The 18,713-nt window shown below is 43.7% G+C and overlaps 1 protein-coding gene across 1 annotated transcript in view; it reads right to left on the bottom strand.

Annotated features, from left to right (window-relative positions):
• Positions 1–18,713, bottom strand: part of Dnah9 (dynein axonemal heavy chain 9) — a 354,060-nt gene that overhangs the window by 232,262 nt on the left and 103,085 nt on the right. Inside the window, 2 exon segments of the mRNA XM_052756894.1 lie at positions 2,511–2,615; positions 10,925–11,081. Of these exon segments, the coding sequence (XP_052612854.1) occupies positions 2,511–2,615; positions 10,925–11,081 (262 nt within the window).

The following is an 18,713-nucleotide window of genomic DNA, read 5'->3' as shown; positions in this document are numbered from 1 at the left end:
TCAGTTTCAGTCTAGGTTACACCAGACTCCCATCTATACAAGGCAGAGGTATGTTGATAAATGTTGAACCATTGACTTTCCAGATAAAAAAAGGTCTTTACGTGCAGAATGAGTCAGTGCCATGAACTGTAGGTTTAGGGAGGAACAGTTTATGGGGATTAAACCTGGGATCTTGTGCCTGTTAGGCAAGCACTCTACCATTGGCCCACATTCCCAGCACCAGTTTCTGGATGGAAATACTTCCTCCCTAGGCCCTGTCAAGTCATGCCAATGCGAGAGCACAGAAATTTGCATAATCGACTTACCAAGCCAAGGCAGATCATGATGTCCTTGGTGCAAGGGAGTGTTTAGATTACTGCTTGGGCCTCACTCCCCCGACCATCACTCATTCCTTCTGAGAAGAGCAAATCTTAGGAAGGGGAAACTGCATCTTGTTCTGGGGAATCTTTGCTAAGGGACAGCTGGGACAAGCGTCAGTATTTGTGGAGCAGCCTTCATCATAAGAGAGCCAAAAGGACTAGCCACTGTGGCGCAGGCACGTGACAGGCCCCTGAGAGCCCCCTGAGAGCCCCTGCTCCCCGTGGCAGTTGAAGGCCAGGGGTGGGTGTTATGGAATAGCAGCTGGTATAGGGCCTACCCCTTCCCAGCTCTGCGCTTGCTTCAGCTCTCTGCTCAAAGCTCCACATTTAGCCTCCAGTGACAGGGACAGCATGCCGGATGAGGGGGGTGACAGCTGGAGGTTCTGTAGACAGAGGCTGGCTCCTGCCAGGGCACCCCGTCCGGTGCAGGGGACAATGTTGCCTTGGCCAGTTTCTCCCACATGGGTGACCTGCCTGATGATGTTCCATCCCACCCCTGTTGTGCCAACCCTCCCTCCGCTCCATGCTCTTGCCAAAGAAAAAGAAAAAAACTCGGCCCCGTTGAGTGTTTTCCATATTGCTTTGAGGCTGAAAGAATTCCACAGATATACAGGGACCAGATCAGAAACACTCTGATAGAATCTTGCCCCCCACCCCACTCCATTTCACTCTCCTCTCCTTCCATCCTCTTTCCCCCTCCCCCTTTCTTTTCCTTCCCTTTCCTCTCCTTTCCCCTCCCCCTCTTCCTCTCCCCTTCTCTTCCTTCATCCTTTTTTTTCCCCTTGAATAATTCTATGTGCATAATGCTTTGGAAATAAACCAAAAGAGAGGAGAGTCCACTGTGTTTAACCATGTGGTGTGTGGACACAAACTCGGAGCAGAAAGCACAGCATTGTCCAATCCCCTCGTTGCATACAGCGCTCTACAGAGGCTTTGCCATGGGGCACTAGGGTGGGGCACTAGGGTGGAAGAGGATCGCTGCCACCAGTCACCCCTTGGTGGAAAGTGAGCATGTTCTGCTTACAGGGTAGGGCAGAGGGAAAGGGCCTGGCAAAGGAGATGGGGAGGTGCAAGGCTACTGCAGCCTTTGTAGCTGGGAGAGTCCTCTGCCTTGATCTCAGGCAAGGATTTTCCCTTTACCCAGCTCTTTAAAACTGCTGCCAAACACAGGCTACCTCTCCTTTGGAGTCCTCAGGACTCCTTGTCACCTGCACCAGAAGGCATTTATAGCCATCTTTATTTGGTTTGAGCTTGCTTCTCTGGCCATTCATATGAATACATTGATGATGTGGATGGAGGAACAGGGTTCAAATCCTCCCCCTTGTCACTTTGTAACACTGTGCCTTGGACAAGTCCCTTTTCTTCCCTGCTATGTTATTCTCTATATAAAAATAATAGTTATAACAGAAGAGCCACCAGAGGATGAGGGGTGATGGGAAGAGTGTCTGGTACAAGAGACTTAGCAAAGGAATTCACCCTCTGCTTTTCCTCCTTCTGTCCTCTCTTTGTCCATGGGTTCCTGACCCCAATTCAAACCCTCTCCAGCCAGCATTTAGGGATTGGCTTTAAAATAACTTTAAGCTTTCAAAGTTTTATTCTACAGTATGGATATTATAATCACTTCTAGAACAGTGAAAGTGTTCACATCTATCTCAGAAACTCAAGACATCTTTGAAGTCAGGAATCGTATCTTTTTCAGCCGGGCACCTCCACTCACTCAAGCTCAGTGACACCACGGCCTTAGCCATGAAAGAGTGGATTAGGCTGAGAGATGTGGAACAACTTGCTTCCAGGCTTCTAGAGCAAATGTAAGAGCTGGGGCTGGAGCCTTGGTTTACAGCCAAGGTGCAGGATGTTTCTGAGCAGCTGGGATCCACCTCCTTGGCTGACCCTTTGTGCCCCTCTATGAAGTGGGTAGGACAGATAATTGATGTCCATGTTTTGCACACAGAGAAAGAGACTCTCCTAACTAGAATAGAATATGCTTTGGTGGGTAATAGAGGGACACTTACTGTAAGGGTGGAGAAAGGGGGATGGAATGGCCCGTAGAGGGGGAGATGTGGCTGAAGTACGAAAACAACAGGCTGTATGTAGACTTCCACAGGACCAGCCATGAAAACGGCAAGGCTCCCGCCCCCTGCTGACCCATACCTGTACAGCCACCACCGACAAGACCTCCACAGAGATTCGGTTAAACTCGTCAAAACAGCCCCAGGCGCCAGTCTGAGCCAGGCCTTTGTAGATGTTGCCACAGGACTGCAAGAAAACATATAAGGATCAAATGATGACACTGTCTTAGAGTCATGTCCACAGTCACTTCCCGGTTTCTTTCGTATGGACCCATCTGGTCCCCTGAAACTCGCATTGTAATTTCAAGAACAATTAAGTTTTTGAAGGTGATGGGTGACAACACATGTCATTGGAATCAAACAAGCTTTCCAAGATGCTGTAGTGAAAAATCCCTTTTAAGATGCCATCAGGGTTCCTTCCTGAGTATTCTGTAGCTTTCAAAGCCCCAGAAAATGAATAAAAGATAGCTTTTCTTAGGCCACATAGACAAACAGGCTTCTGCTCAGGCTCTGGCATACTCTAATGGAAAGCTAATGCTGTGTCTTCAATCCTTACCCAGCCACTTGGGTTTCCCAGATGATGTGGAGCTGGAAATGGCAGGAACTGACAACAGTCACAGAAACAAACGATGGACAAATCTTGCCAAAAGAGAGCAAGAAAAGAATTTCAAAGGGAAGAATGTATTTCTATCCTAAAATGAAAAGGAACTCTGGCATCAAAGGGGAGCTAGGAAGCTATGTATCAGTGGTAAGGAGCAGGCACTGGAGGCCGTTAGCTAGGTGGTGCCCCTAAAATGCTGGGGTGATGCATTTGTGGGAGTCCTGACACTTATCCAGGGGTCATTCCATTTATTTATTTGTTTGTTTGTTTTACATCCCAATCCCAGTTTCACCTCCCTCTTCTCCCAATCCTTTCTTCCCACTTCCCTTCTTCCTCCCCCCACCTTCCACTTCCACCCTCCTCCTGCTCCTGCTCCTGCTCCTCCTCCTGCTCCTGCTCCTGCTCCTCCTCCTCCTCCTGCTCCTCCTCCTCTTCCATTTCTCTTCAGGAAAGAGCAGTCCTCCCATGGATATCAACCAGCCATGGTATATCAAGTTGCCCTAAGACTAGGCACCTCCTCTCCTATTAAGACTGAGCAAGGCAACTTGGTAGGAGAAAAGGGTCCCTAAAGCAGGTGACAGAGTCAGAGACAGCCCCTGCTCCCACTGTTAGGAGTCCCACATTTCTGTGGTACCAAGATATACAATTGTAACATATATGCAGAGGACCCTGGTTGTCAGTTCAGTCTCTGTGAGCACCTAAAGCCCAGGTTAGTTGATTCTGTGGGTTTTCTTGTAGTGTCCTTGACCCAGGGATCATTTAAAAAAAATGATTCATGTGTGCATAAGACTCCGTGCTAGATACAGATCCTCCAAGAACTTTTAGGAGGGTGTTGGCAATAAGGTATACAAATGAAAGAGAATCACTGCTATAGAAGTATTAGTTCCAGGGAATATTGCAGATCACACGGTCAGAGACCAGAGAGGAACGGATCAGAGTACTCCAGTGTGCTCAATGAAGATGGGATGGCAGAACACCCTTCTTGCACATTGCAAGATAGAGTTTGTGGAACACCAGGTCTTCCTTGAGAAAAGGATTTTGTTGTCAAGAAAGCTGGGGAAACACTACATTCCATAACCTACCTCAGCCAAGTTATAAATATATACTAGTGGGTTGCAAGGGTAGGTCAGTAGTAGAGCATGCATTAGCCTAGTGTATGAAAGAATATCTCTCTGTGTGTCTCTTTCTACTTCTCTGTTTCTGTCCCTGTCTGTCTGTTTCTCTCTCCCTCCCTCCTTCTCTCTTTCTCTACACACACATAACACACAAATGCACATACACACTTTAAATGTCGCAACAAGACTCATTTGTTACATGGCTGAGATTCCCTTTTCCTCATGTAACCTCTGATTTTTCTCAGAATATACTCCAACAAAATGGGCATAATGAGAAAACAAAAGGAGGCAGGCAGAAGCCCGAGAACCTAGCTCTCAGAACAAGGTGCTTCAGAATACTCTGCAGTACTTGCTCATGTCTGTGTGACAAGGAGAGGGGGAGGCTTTCCAGGAGGATGAAAGATTATGGAAGAAAAATGAGCAAAATAATGATGTGCCCAGAGAAAAGTAAGGGTACCATTTGGGATGGAAAATTGATCACTAAAGAAAGTCTTAGTAGCAGAAAGCCTTGAATTATTACAAGGAATCTTTAGAGGTTTGCATGAGAGACGATGATTAAGGCAACATTTTGTCAGAATCAGTCAGACATCTACCTAGGCAAGGTTGGATGTAGGGCAGAGTTTAAAGAGGGAGGGAAAATACATCCCACGTCGCATTAAACCCCAGAATGCTCAAACTCATGTGGAAAATGCGAACAAAGAAGAAGCAAAAAGATCAGCAGTTGCCAGGAGCAGAGGCAATGCTAGGGAGAAGAAACTACTGCAGGTGGTACTGTGACATTGGGTAGATGACATTATACACTTTCCTAAACCTGTAGGACTATATACTCAACTGTTCTTCCAAACAGTGAATTCCAACACAGTCTTGGATTTTAGTTTAGAACAGCATATTGGCACTGGATATGCTACACTAACCTATTGTCTTAGTTAGAGTTACTATTGCTGTGATATAACACCATGACCAACAGCTAATTGGGGAAGAAAGGATTTATTTAGCTTATACTTCCACATCACTCTCTATCATTGGAGGAAGTCAGGACAGGAACTCAAGCAGGTCAGGAATCTGGAGACAGGAGCTGATTCAGAGGCCATGGAGGAGTGCTGCTTACTGGTTTTCTCTCATGGCTTGCACAGCCTGCTTTCTTATAGCAAACAGGACCACCATCCCAGGGGTGGCCCCACTCACAATGGGCTAGGCCCTCCCCCATCAATTACTAATTAAGAAAGTACCCTCTGGGCTTGCCTGCAGCCTGATCTTATGGAGGCATTTTCTCAATTGAGTTCTCCTCCTCTCTGATGACTCCATCTGTGTCAAGTTGACATAAAACTACCCAGCACACCTATAATTTAATAATAGCAGAAACTATGTGTGAAGAAGGGAGAGTACATTGGGGTGCTATGTACCAATTATTCCCCAAATTTGGAAATGCTCTACACAGTAAACTATTAATACGATAAAGCAAAAAACAAACAAAAAAACCCATGTCTTTCTTCTCATCTATTCATCTAACAAATATTAATTGAGCATGTACTGTCTGCTAGAGAATGCTCTGGGACATGGGTACTCAATAGTACACAGGATGGAAAAGAAAGACCTTTCTAGGGCTGACATTCTTGTGAGGAGAAAAGATGATGAACCACAACACACATATCAAACTGGAGGAGAGTTACACTGGAACCAGAACGGGGTGCTACAGCAACTTGAGAGTCGGTAGTTAGGGATGTCTCCAGGAGGGTGAGGTGATTCCAGGCATTGGGTTTTATTCTCAAATGTTCCTATAGGTTGAGTCTGTCTATCATCTATCTATCTATCTATCTATCTATCTATCTATCTATCTATCTATCTATCTATCTATCATCTATCTGTCCATCCATCCACCCACACATCATTCTTCTAATGTATATATATATATATATATATATATATATATATATATATGTGTGCATGTAGGTGTGTATGTGTCTATATCAACCAATTAAGCATGACAAACCCTAACTTAGAAATTCACAAGGCCAATCTTATGCCTAACAGCGGTTTGAAAGCTTTTAAAGTCATGTATCCTTTTTATGAACTGTAGATAATACATAAAACCTTAAAGAGAATTTCTGTAAGTAGATACTTGACCCAATCCCATTATTCTCTGAGGACCCATAGCAGAACATACATCACCCCACTTGCTCATTGTATACATCTCTTGGTGATATTGACTAAGCAGTGGCATCACCTGGCCATGAGGCCAAGCTTCTAGACTGGAGTAAAGAACAAGTCATTGCAAAAGGCTGAATGTGGAGGATGCTGAGGGGGAATCCATGTGAATGACTGATTTGCTCTGGGGAAGTAAGGGCACAAACAAGCAGGATGATTGAGATTTCCATTTTAGAGATGGGGTGGGGAATATGGCCGGAAGAGTAGCAGGATCCTCCCAAGGTGGGGGAAGACCTTCTATAACAGATACCCCATGTGTAATTAGAGTTAGCACTAGGATGTGGGTGAAGATGGGAACAGATGTGGAATCACCAGAATCCATATTGAAATGGACATTCTGGAAAAGGAACAGCACGGGATACGAAGGCTGGAAGGGAGAAGTGGAAGAAAATAACACAGGAAGCTGAGGGAGTCTGCAGTCTTGAGAAACAGTTGTAAATCTTACAGGAGGCTGAGCCTCCTGAGGTTCAGAAATCATTCTAAATGCTCTCAGCTTCAGAGCCATGGGGTGTTTCTGCAGTGGCCTCTGTAGTGAGGTCAAGGGGAAAGTATTGCTCCTGTAACATGAAGCGTGGATGCTGGGCTGCCATCAATGGCTGTGCTGAGCCAGCCTCGCCACAAAGCTGCTTTTGCCTCTGAGCAGGCTGGGCTTGCACGGTCACTTCTGCCTCCAAAGTCGACCATTATCTCATCAGAAGGAGCTCATCTTAACAAGTCCTGGCTGCAGAATGTGGGTGCCAGTTTAGGACAGGTGGTTTTGCTGAGCCATTTCTGACGGGGGCAAGACCATCATTACCTCAGGGCCAGGCTGGTGCTAACCACGATAAATCCCAACTACAATTACTCCAGGACACTGTGTCGTTGAAACCCTGCCTGACAGTCCATGTGCAAACCCTGCACATAAAAGCCAACCCTGTGCACAGTTTCTCTTTGCTGTTTCACCCATTTCAGTTCTATGGCAGCATTCCAATAAGCTCTGTGGCTTTATTCTGATGTTGGTGAACTCAGCTTGTCAAATCCCATCCCTGGCAAGACTCACAGGACTCCTCAGTGTTAACTGGCTGTGTCTCGGGACATCGGCTAGCTTTGTAGGCTTTCCACTTTCCCTTTCTCCTACATTTTTCTGCTGCTCTAGGAGCACCCAGGCTCTGCACCTGTGTTCATGGAGCTGAGTGGGCTTGTGTCCTGACGGAATTCCTGGGACAGAAGTGCATGGGGACACTACCTACAACCCTAGTCCTCCCCTCTAATGCCTCTTTGCCTCATCAACCCACTATGTGACCTTGTTTCCTAGATCATCATTTGGCTTTGCTTCCCTTAAGCCTCTTGTTATCTCTTTCCCTTCTTCACTGTCCTGGCACTTGGGTTTTCTCTCTTCCCGTCCAAAGTGCTGCAAAGTTCTCTCCAGTCTCCCCTCCGACTGCCTGCTCACATGGCTCCCGGTAACAGCCTCCTCTTGTGTTACGCCTTCCTGCTGTTCTAAAGTCTGCAGGTCTTTCTGTAGCCCACCACTAGAAGGGCCCATGGCCTCTGACAACTGTACTTTATCCCCATCACTCTCCTCACATCTCCCAATGCTCCCTAAAGCTACCTGGTCACCATGCCATGCTTGGTTCTAGTCTCTACTCTGGAGAAATGCAAACAGAATCTATTATTGTTAAGTCTCACAGCAGACACATCCAAATGTGTGACAGCTATGCCTGGCTCTCAGTCCTTTCTCTCTTCACTCTGGCCAGACTCTGGGAGAAAAGCTCAGGGGTGAAGCTGATGAGGGCTGGAGTAGGGATGCTGGCTGCTTAGAACTAGGCTCTGGCTTCAAAGCCAGGCTAAGGACCAGATATGTGTTAAAGAGCCATATCCCAGGACTCAAGCAGTCTTGGGTCTCAGGAGCTCCTCACTGTGTTTTCTCACAAGAAACCATTGTGTCTGTCCCCCTGTTCTGGAATATTCTAGGCCCTAGAGTTTGTACGTTATTCATTCATGCCCAAGATTGTGGTATTTCAGCAAAAATTAGTTCTATTAATTATTCCATAAACATCTTGTTCCTCCATAGAGACTGGTCTATATTTGATCTATGTATATATCTGTGTATATATCAATTTCAATTATTGATCTAACTGCTCTACCTATCTAATCATCTATACCATCCATAGGGACCCCCAGGGCCCTCCCATTTTCCTTCTGTGTCCTCACTGAGAATCAAAGTTCCTTGACCACTCTTGGCTCAGCTGGCTGCAGGTTTTCCCAGTAGTCTTGAGTCTAAACAGGAGTTTTGAATAATCCTAGACACTGGTAAAGACATTTAGGTTGTTTCCCAAACCACTTAAAGAAACTGGCCCCAGTCCTGAAGAAAATTCCTTAAAACTCATATGAGAGACATATACGGACTCCTGGCTGAGGACATTCCTAGACAGAATATCTCAGCCTCATCTTCAGAGATAAGCTCCAGTACTTTACATATTCCTCTACTAAGTGCTTTGCACTGATTCCCCTTAGCACCTAGTCTGTCTGTCCATCCATCCTTCCTCCCTCACTCCTTCCTTCCCCCACCTCTTGGGCTCCTTTGGGTGCTGGAGCTCAAACCCAGGGCCCTGTGGATTTCTGCATGCTAAGTGAGCATTCTTCCCCTGAGTGACACCTTATCTTTTGTATTTCTTTCTTTGGAATCCTAAGCAGTACTACCTTGGGGTGTCCTAGGACACTCCCTGGTGGGAACTTCCTTGTAGCCACTTTTGAAGCATCTCCAGCTGCAGTTCTGCAGGATAAAACATTATTTATTTTGGTATCTTTCTGAAATACCATACATATTCTGAGCAATGGCAGTAACCAATAAACCAACCCACTTTGTTTCTGGAGTGTTTCATGATAAAATATAGTTTCTGAACAGCTGGACAGTAAAGGAGAAAGGCTTGCAGAAACAGTTTAGCCAGGCTGTCTGTTTACAGTGATTTTGGGGCTTAGGAAGTGAACACCATCATTCTGGGGTGTTATTAGACCCCTTCTATTAGTATTGCGCTAGTCTGTGTTTGGCCTAGACTCAAAGACTGCAACTTTTCTTAAAGCCCAGGTGAGCCAAGGACAAATGCTCTTCTACCTTGTTCTTTCAAAGGAATAGGTGGGGTTAGGGACAATTATTTAACTTTGAAAGAATTGTGATAAATGATCTTTGCAATCGCTGGCCCCGGAGTCAACTCCTCTCTTCCTATTTGCTGTGTTTGGTTTGACTTGGAAGAAATTTGCTTATTTTCTGCCATGAAAGTACATGACTTCTGCATCCAAATGACTGTGTGTTCCAGAATGTTCACCATGGGAGACTTACTTACTTCAGCAATGCTGTCAATAATTAACTATAGAATAATAATAATAAAACTATAGAAGAATCTAGAAGCTCAAAATAATCCTTAAGGCAGAGTTTATTTCCTTAAAGAGGAAAAAAATCACATTCTGTCCTTGAAAAGAAACATTACCTTAGTGTATTCATCAATAAAAACAGCTGCACTCAAATTTAGAGGCGATGGCTTGGGAAGGACTGGATTCAGGTCTGGATGCCCCCTCTGTTTGCCATAGGGAAACATGGTTTCACAGGACTCTTTCACACAGAAAGGTTTTTATACTAAAGCAAACCAGCCCAGCTCTAGAAAATGAGTGTCACCTAAAAAATCACAGTTCAGTGCCTGCAATCTCTAAAATTATTTCTACATTAAATGCATTTTCTAACATTAAATTTTATTTGATTTTTTATGTAACCTTTTTTTCTACCGCAAAACTTTGACATTATCTGTTTACTCTGCTTACAAGAGAAATATAAGGTATCTTATTAAAAACATATACTATGAGAAAACACCAGTATGGAGGCAGCAGGGCATGTTGCTATTCCACATCTTTAAAATGAGCTTTTATTCATTTGTGAGCAGAATGTCTGTAGCTGGAAGTGACCTCCTGGGCCTCTTATTTCTCTGGCTTTTCTCCACGACACAACCTGGAGCATATTGGCTGTTGGAAAAGGGCTGGGTTCTGGAGTGAAGTGCATGGACTTTGTACTGCCTGTCTGTGGGTGTCTCTTATAGTGAGCAGTGGCTAGTCCCTCCTGTTTACAGAAATCTCACATGCCCTTGTATACTATCCTAGGGAAATGCCCGCCGTATAGAGGAGCTCAAATAAATCTGTCACCTGGAGACAAGTGTTCCCATCACAGCTATTCATGAGCCTTTCTGCCCTTCCTGACCCATCAGTAAAATTAGGACTTCCGGGGTTTGTTCAGCATCATCATTTTACACATGACAGAAGAAAGGCAACCATGTCAACTAATCCACCCATGTCAAATAATTCATTTGTTCACCAAGTTCATTAGGAGAATCAGAAGGTGCCTCTGGGTTACAGAAGAGATCAACAGAAGGAGGCCAAAAGGGTTAAAGCATCCTTAAGACTACTGTGAAAAAGTAGGGAGAAACCTCCTATCTGGACTCTGCATCTCCTGGGAGGTGGGGTGGGGCCAACAAAGAACGGATAAAGCATGTACCTGATCTCAGCTACCACCCAGGTCCCAGTCTCTCCAGAAGTGGAGTGAATTTGTACCTTGTAGTCCATCTGCTCCGAGCAGTTAAACACATAGACCATGATGCCCAGTGCTCGGCCCAGGTCCTTGGTGGTCTCTGTCTTGCCTGTCCCTGCAGGTCCCGCTGGAGCCCCACTCATGGTCAAGTGCAGGGACTGAGTGAGAGTGATGTAGCACCTGCCAGACATAGGAAGGCGAATGCCATTATCTGTGCCACAGACGGCCCTTCTGGGTGTCAGGGAGATGGGAGCTCAAGGATAGATGGGCCTGACACTTAGCATCTAGAAAGAAGAGAAAACCCAGAACACCCATCTTTTCTTTTCCCCATGGAGTCTGAACTTCCCAGAGAACAACCTGATCATGACAGCCTGCCTCCCTGTAGGGAGTCATGGCTCCTTGCTGGCCTGTCTTGACCTTGACCATGCCTTCTCCTCTAGCTTCCTCTCTCAATGCTTTGATGTTCTGTGTCTCTCCCCAAGTACACTAACAACAAGCTATGGGGAGCAACACTTGCTTTCTAGATACTCTGAGACTGTGTTGACCCTTTCTCCTCCCCACCCAGGCAACCCATCCCTTTTCCATCTGTCTAGCTAACGGCTAGTAACTCCTGGTCAGGACTTGACATTAGTCCATGTCCTACGCATTCCCAGCCTCAGGACTGGGATGAGTAAGAAGAAGCTGCTCAGCTGAGCTCCTACTCTGCTATGCTCCACCCTAATGCCCACCACATGTATCCCACGGATCTCTCACACACATGTTTGTAAGAGTTAGGAAGCACAACTTTCTTGTTCATTGTTTTATTTTTAGAACCCAGCGCAGCTCCAGGTACATATAAGATTTCAATAATTCTTTAAAAAACATTTGAATGACTCCATGAATGAACAGATAATCATCCAATCTAATATCCCTGTTACTATCTGAGTGAGAGTGATGTAGCACCTGCCAAACATAATGACAAAAGAATAAAGTCAGTTTTAAGATTCTTTTTTTTAAGATTTATTTATTTATTATGTATACAATATTCTGTTTGCATGTATCCCTGCAGGCCAGAAGAGGGAGCCAGATCTCATTACAGATGGTTGTTGAACCATGGGGTGCTGGGAATTGAACTCAGGACCTCTGGAAGAACAGTCAGTGTTCTTAACCTCTGAGCCATCTCTCCAGCCCCTAAGATTATTTCTTGTGGGGCTGGAGAGATGGCTCAGTGGATAAAGTGCTTGTACTGGCCAAGCATGAAGACTCAAGTTCAAATCCTCAGCATCCATGTAAAATCTGGGTACTGGTGACACATGCCTGTAATCCCAGCAGTGTATAGTGTGTACATACGTATGTGTGTGTTGGAGTATAGGTGGAAACAGAGGATCCCAGAAACTCACTGGTCAGCCAGTATGACTGAAATGGTGAGGTCTAAGTTCATTCAGTAAGTGAGACCTTGTCACAAAAATAAGGCAGACACTGTACATCTGAATGACATGTGGACCTACACACCATACACACATATGCCACACATGTGCATGCACACACACATACACAAACATGCACACACACGCCACATACCCCTACACCATTGTACACATACACCACACACACAATTATTTAAGGTACTCAATTAAAAATGATGCCCCATGCCCATGGGCAGTGCAAAATGGATTCAGTAGATTATTTTTTTTAAGGCACAAAGTTGGGAGTGGGTTAGTGAGGTGAGAAATGCGTCTGGGAGGAGTGGGGATGAATATGATCAAAATACATTATATGAAATTATTAATAAAATATTAAAAATGATGAGCTAGATATGATGAAGTCGGTCTTCAGAAAGACAAATGCAGAGCTAACCTCCAACACTTGTACACACAGAGAATTGGGGGAATGTGTTTAGAGGGAAGTCTGTTAAAAGGACCAGAGATTTTAACATGTCCCAAGCTCAACATAGAGGTGGTATTAAGAGAAGAAAAATGTCATCTGCTTCAATCTAGAACAGGTGGTTCCTTTTACATTATAACATTCACATTTTAATGTCTTATGTTTAACACAAATTGCCTACAATTTTGGGTCTGTTTTGGTTTTAAGATCCTTTCCCATCTAGGGCACATCTTTCTCTTTTCTTATACTAACTAGAAAGTGTCTTTCTCAAAATATGATGGGAAGAAATAACACAAATGCCCCATGTATCCCTGAAGCAATCTCTCTAGCATAAGGAGCAGCGTGCCTGTGATTAGACTGGAGCAGTACTGACTGTGAGCTGCATGATATTTTCTGTTCTCACATACTAAAAGAAATGCTAGAAGTGACGTAGAAAACCTAAAGTACTTGTGAGGAAAATACTTGGAATTTTTAATTCAGAGCATTAAGTGGGCAAAATGAAAGGTAAATTTGTGAAAATTCCCATGCTTACAAAAGAAAAGAAAATTAAGACATATCAAGTCAAGCAAAGAATGTAACACCCATAGCAGTAAATGGTGATAAGCTGATACATTGAAGTGTACCAAAATTCAAGACGTTTGAATTTCAAAAGATGCTAGGAAGAAAAAGACACGATTCACCACAGACTAGGATACCATGTCTGCAACTATATCTGTAATACAGCGGAGCATAGACTCACCACAACTCCATAAGGACACAAATGGATGTTATTATACCAAAGAAAAAACTTGAACAGTATAAGACATGTGATAAAAGCTGCTTGATAATATTAGGCAATTTGAAAAATGCAAGCTATAACCTGGGTGAGACAGCCTTTCACACTGACCATAATGGCTGCAATAAGTAAGCCAACACTATTAAGGATTCAGAGAAATGGAAATGCTCACACATTGCTGGTGAGAATGTAAAATGATACAGCCACTTTGGAGAACAATTTGGAAGTTTCTTAAAGAGTCAAGCATAAAAGAGCATAAGGTCTAACAGACTCCCACCAAAGTAAAAAAAAAAAAAAAAAAAAAACACATCCACATGAAGACTTGAATGAAAATGTTAATATCAGTAATGTAATAATGGCCCCAACTAGAAACAGCCCAAATGTCTGCCACTCTCCAAATGCATAGACAAAATATGATATGTCCATGGAGTTCAAGCTCTGAGGTCTACATTTAGAGCCCAGAGCTGACTATGCTCCAGCCAGCTGAACAGTTTCCAGGTTTGTGCAATACTTCCTCTTTGATTTAAAGGTTGGTTTAATTTGTCTAGAAGTCCGATGTGCTATCCATTGTACCACAGAGCCAAGTAAAAGTTGGATTAATTTGGATTGCTGTCACTCGTAATTGAAAATGTTTTGACAAAAAAATATTTTGACTCACTGTTCTTAACAGTCAAAACATTCTCCAAAGTACTCAAAGATTTTAAATAAAAAGCAAAAAAAAATAAGCCTGAAAAAGATATAGGTAAATATTATGTTTTTCTTTGGACAGGGGCTTTCTAAACCTAAGAGTAATTTATAAGAAACCAGAATGGTGATAGCATAACTCTCAGGAGAAGAAAATCCAATTGCCAATAAACATATGACTCTGAAGCCTGTGAGTAAATAAGGTCCCAACCCAAAGGAGATACAGAATGACCAGCAAAATGAATAGGGACATTAAAGCAATATATACAGCTATTTAATGTACTCTGCACTTGACACTTTCAGAAAGCAGTGAGAGTGGAGACAACATTATTTTTTAAACAAAACCAATAGGGGCCTGGAGAAATGGTTCAGCGGTTAAAATAAGATGCTGCTCTTCCAGAGAACCAGATTTAGGATCCCAACACCTATGTCATGTCATGTGACTTATAGCCACTTGTAACTCCAGCTCCAGGGGATCCGACATCCTCTTTAGTCCACCATGGACACTCACCCATACATGTTTGTGTGTAGACACATGTACAGATGATAATGTGTAAGTTTGTACCATTTGATTATTTTCTTCCTTAGTATCTTAGAGAAAATTCACAGAGAATCTTAGTACATTCACAAAGGAGTTCATGAGGCTTCATTGTTAATAGTGAAGCTTAGTAACAACTCAAATGCCCCCATCCCTTCACATGGTTACGCTACATACATTATGGGACACTTGCAAGCAGGCTGTGAGTCAGCTCCTGAGGGTTTTAGAAGAATACCCAGAGAATATACATGCAGTTATTGCATGAAGTTTACACGGGGAGAGGTGAACAAATGTTTACACACTCCAGAAGAGCCTCCAAGGACAGACACAATGTCACTAATGTTCCACTTGAGGAACCAGTGTATTTATTGGGCTTACATAGAAAGCATGGGTGAGGTGTTGCAGGAGCAAGGTAGCCTAACCATCCAAGAGTCTCACCCCAGCATGCATGACTACTTCCAGTAGCTGCATAGATGGAGTTTCCCCCTTGAGTTAACCTTCCACAATATACGTGCCCCATCACCTCCAGAGGCCATGTGCAGTTGGACAGAACTACAGATAGCTGGAGGTGGAGCAAGGATTCAAGGACGAGATGTCAGAGACTGCGGGTCTCTTGCAGATAGTTAAACTGCTCTGATAAAGACAGCAATGGCTGCCATGTCCAGAGAAGAGCTATTTACAACAGTGTTAAGTAAAATGAGAAATCCCCCATGTCTCATAACGGATCATGATATGATCTCAATTTCTGTCTTCAGAGGCCACATAGAGAAGAAAGCCAGTAAACAGTGACAGATCTTCCCTAGGTGACTTGGCTTTTCTTCTTTAATTACTAAGGTTTTCAGATTTCCTGTAACAGAAAAACCAAAGGAAAACTTCCAGATACTTGCTGGCTCTGTCCTTGTCCAGCAAACCACCTTCAAAGACTCTTGCATCAATTATATCTCACCTACTTGCACCTTTTCCAGAGAAATTAGGAGGTGCTCAAAATTGATAAGCAGTTGATTAAAACTACTTAATATAGCACAGGGCAGATAGGGGCATTTGTGTGTGAAGGGGAGGGGAGGAGGTGGGAGGGGGTGGGAAGAGCTCACCCAAGGCTAAGGGACAACCTAGAAGAATTGCTTTTGTTCAGCCTGAGAAAACATTTCCATTTGGTTCTTCAATTTAATGCTGTACCTAAGTCCCATGACAGCGACCGAGCCTACTTACATATTCAAGTCCCATCCAGGCAGTGGGAAATTCCAAAGACACAGTCACAATCAGTCAGATGTACTGTACACGGGTGTGCTTTTAATGAATGTGCAAAGGTTGTATGGATCAATTGTCCGTTTGATTAATTCTTCTGGTAGGAGCGAATTAAATGTCCCAATGCTACACACAAGTAAAGGCTGAATGCTCTCTAAAATGTGACTTCCTGTGTGGAGAATAATTTTATTTCTTCTGGGTAAAACATTTCTTGAGATAATAATGGAAGTCAATGAGAAAGGGGGACTTATGTAAATATTTAACTACATATACTGTCAAAAAGGCATCTAATGTGCAAAACGAGGTCAAGGTTTATATTGCATTCACCAATATTTGCATCAAATCCTCCTTTCAAGCTGTTATTTGCAAAATCCCATGGAAGAGGGGATAAATCCCTGTTTTAGAAACAGTTCATTGTCAAACTCTTCTCTTCACTCCCTGTGACAGCATTTGGCAAGAGGGTACATTACCACAGTCCTCTAAATCAAAAAGTACTAATTATCTTCTTCAGCTCTCGGGCAAATGTCAAGATCCAGGGAAATAGGAGTCTCATACTTCTTATGACTTGGAATGATAATGTCTGATGGGTCAGCAGAAAGAAAGCAATACTCTGAATGCTATGGGGAATTGGCATCCACACCCCAGACTCTGGAACTCATCTCCCAGCATGGGCTTAGGGAGTCTATCCTGAGTGCCTGTTACAGTTGAACATAGGGCTAATCCTGAGAGCAGAGCAGGGCAAACCAAAGTCAAGGCTATCATAGGACACACAGTCTAGAGTGGGAAACAGACATTAATCATGTTCAAACATGTGATGGCCTAATTATGTTGTTTCAAATGATATAATTTCCCTAACTATTAGCTCGTATTCCATGGCAAGCCAGAAAATTCACAGTAAAAAGAAATATGCTGCTAGATTTATTTCTAATGATGGATGTCTTACTTTGAATCACAATTGTAGGAGATGTTTGGGAGAATCCAGTCTTCATGTACCTTGAATTGGGAAAAACTTCATTTCTCACTGGAGAGGCCCCAGACATAATTGAGTTCAGGTAAAACCCTAAATCAACTTCTTGATGTTGCCTGTTCTTATGATTGGAAACTTCTACTCTTAGACATCATTCATTCATTCATTCATTCATTCATTCAGCAATTGCTACTAGGTGTTGGTGATTTTGCACACAAAGTAAGTGAGAGTCCCTGATGTCAGAGAGAAAGCAAGCAGACAAGTAGATCATTCCAGAAGGTGGGGAAAGCTAGGAGGGAGACTGAAAGAGTTCAATAAGGGCTGCCTACTGTATGTGCACGTCAGAGGGAAGAGGCTGCTTTAAAAAATGGTGGTGGGGGAAGGATGAGGGGCCATGGTGGAATGGAGAGCCCGGAGAAAGAAACTCTAGGCATGAGACAGTTGAAATGAACTTCTAGTGATGAGTAGAAAGGAGACTTTGGGGACAGGGCAAAGAGAGAGGATTAGGGAGATTGGCAGGGACAACTATGTCCTACAAGAACTTTAGATTTTTGGTTGAAATGCAGTATGGAAACACTGGAGACAGGGATGTGGCCTCATGAAAATTACACAGAAAAGGAGTCATTAGAATAAAAAGGGAACGACTTGAGTAGGATTCTGGGCACGAGAGACTTTTCAAACTGGGCAGGAAAATGATTGAAGGATGTGGAAAAGCTGGAGGCAAACAAGCCAAGGGGTCTTCACCCACAGAGGATGCTGGGTATTCACACTTTCCCAGTTCCATAGGCAGTTTAAGTCACTTGAAGCTGTTTACTAGATATTTGGAAATGTGTTTGAATATTTGATTGTAAGGCAGATGTTACCACTTAAAACAGGAGCTAGAGGGCTGGGGAGACGGCTCAGTTGCAAGCACGAGGACCTGAGTTCAATCCCCAGAATCTACATGAAAAACCCCCGGTGTGGTAGTATGCACTGGTGATCCTAGCACTGGGGAAGCAGAGGCAGGTGGATTCCTGGGGCTGCTCAGCTATGTTAGTCTACTTGGCAAGTTCCCAAGCCAGTGGGAGACCTTGTCCAAAATAAAACACCCCAAATCCAAAACAACGGGTAAAGGAAGAAAGCACCTGAGATATAATATTCAAGGTGGTCTTCTGGCTTCCTCATGCACGCACACTCACAGGGACACACACACACACACACACACACACACACACACACACACACACACACACATACACACACACATACACGAAAGAGTGAAAATTAAGAAAAAAAGACATGGCACAGCTCACTTTAACACAGTTTATGCTAATCCCTTTGTTTCCTGTAAGTCGCTCACTCAGCTGAGCTACTCTTTCCAGAGAAGAGATATTATGTTCAACAGCCATATAAGGAAAGGGCACAGAGAACTACAGAACTCTCAGGAGAACTAAAAATACTGTATCTCAAGGCATTTCCCCATGCCCTCTTCTCTTCGTCCCCACTCTGTTGCTGGATAAAACTTGGCAAGGCATAATTTTCATCACTCCCCACTGGATAAAGAATGTATCTTTTACACTCCTTCGTCTGACTCTGGTGACCGGTTGCCTTCCCTAAAGCCAAAGTCAAGAGTCTACATCCCTCTCCAAGGTCTCTCATTTCCGTGACTTTGCTTTGCAGTCTTTCAGTAATGATTAACTAGAGTTCTTTCAGTTTGGGGATCTACTTTGACAGCTGACAAATGTGCTGTGTGTGGTGTAC

Source organism: Peromyscus californicus, unplaced genomic scaffold, assembly GCF_007827085.1.
Source record: "Peromyscus californicus insignis strain IS unplaced genomic scaffold, ASM782708v3 Scaffold_3__1_contigs__length_106647218, whole genome shotgun sequence".
NCBI classification, from domain to species: domain Eukaryota; kingdom Metazoa; phylum Chordata; class Mammalia; order Rodentia; family Cricetidae; genus Peromyscus; species Peromyscus californicus.
The sequence above is the reverse complement of the archived record's forward strand: the minus strand, read 5'-3'. Positions and strand labels throughout refer to the sequence as shown.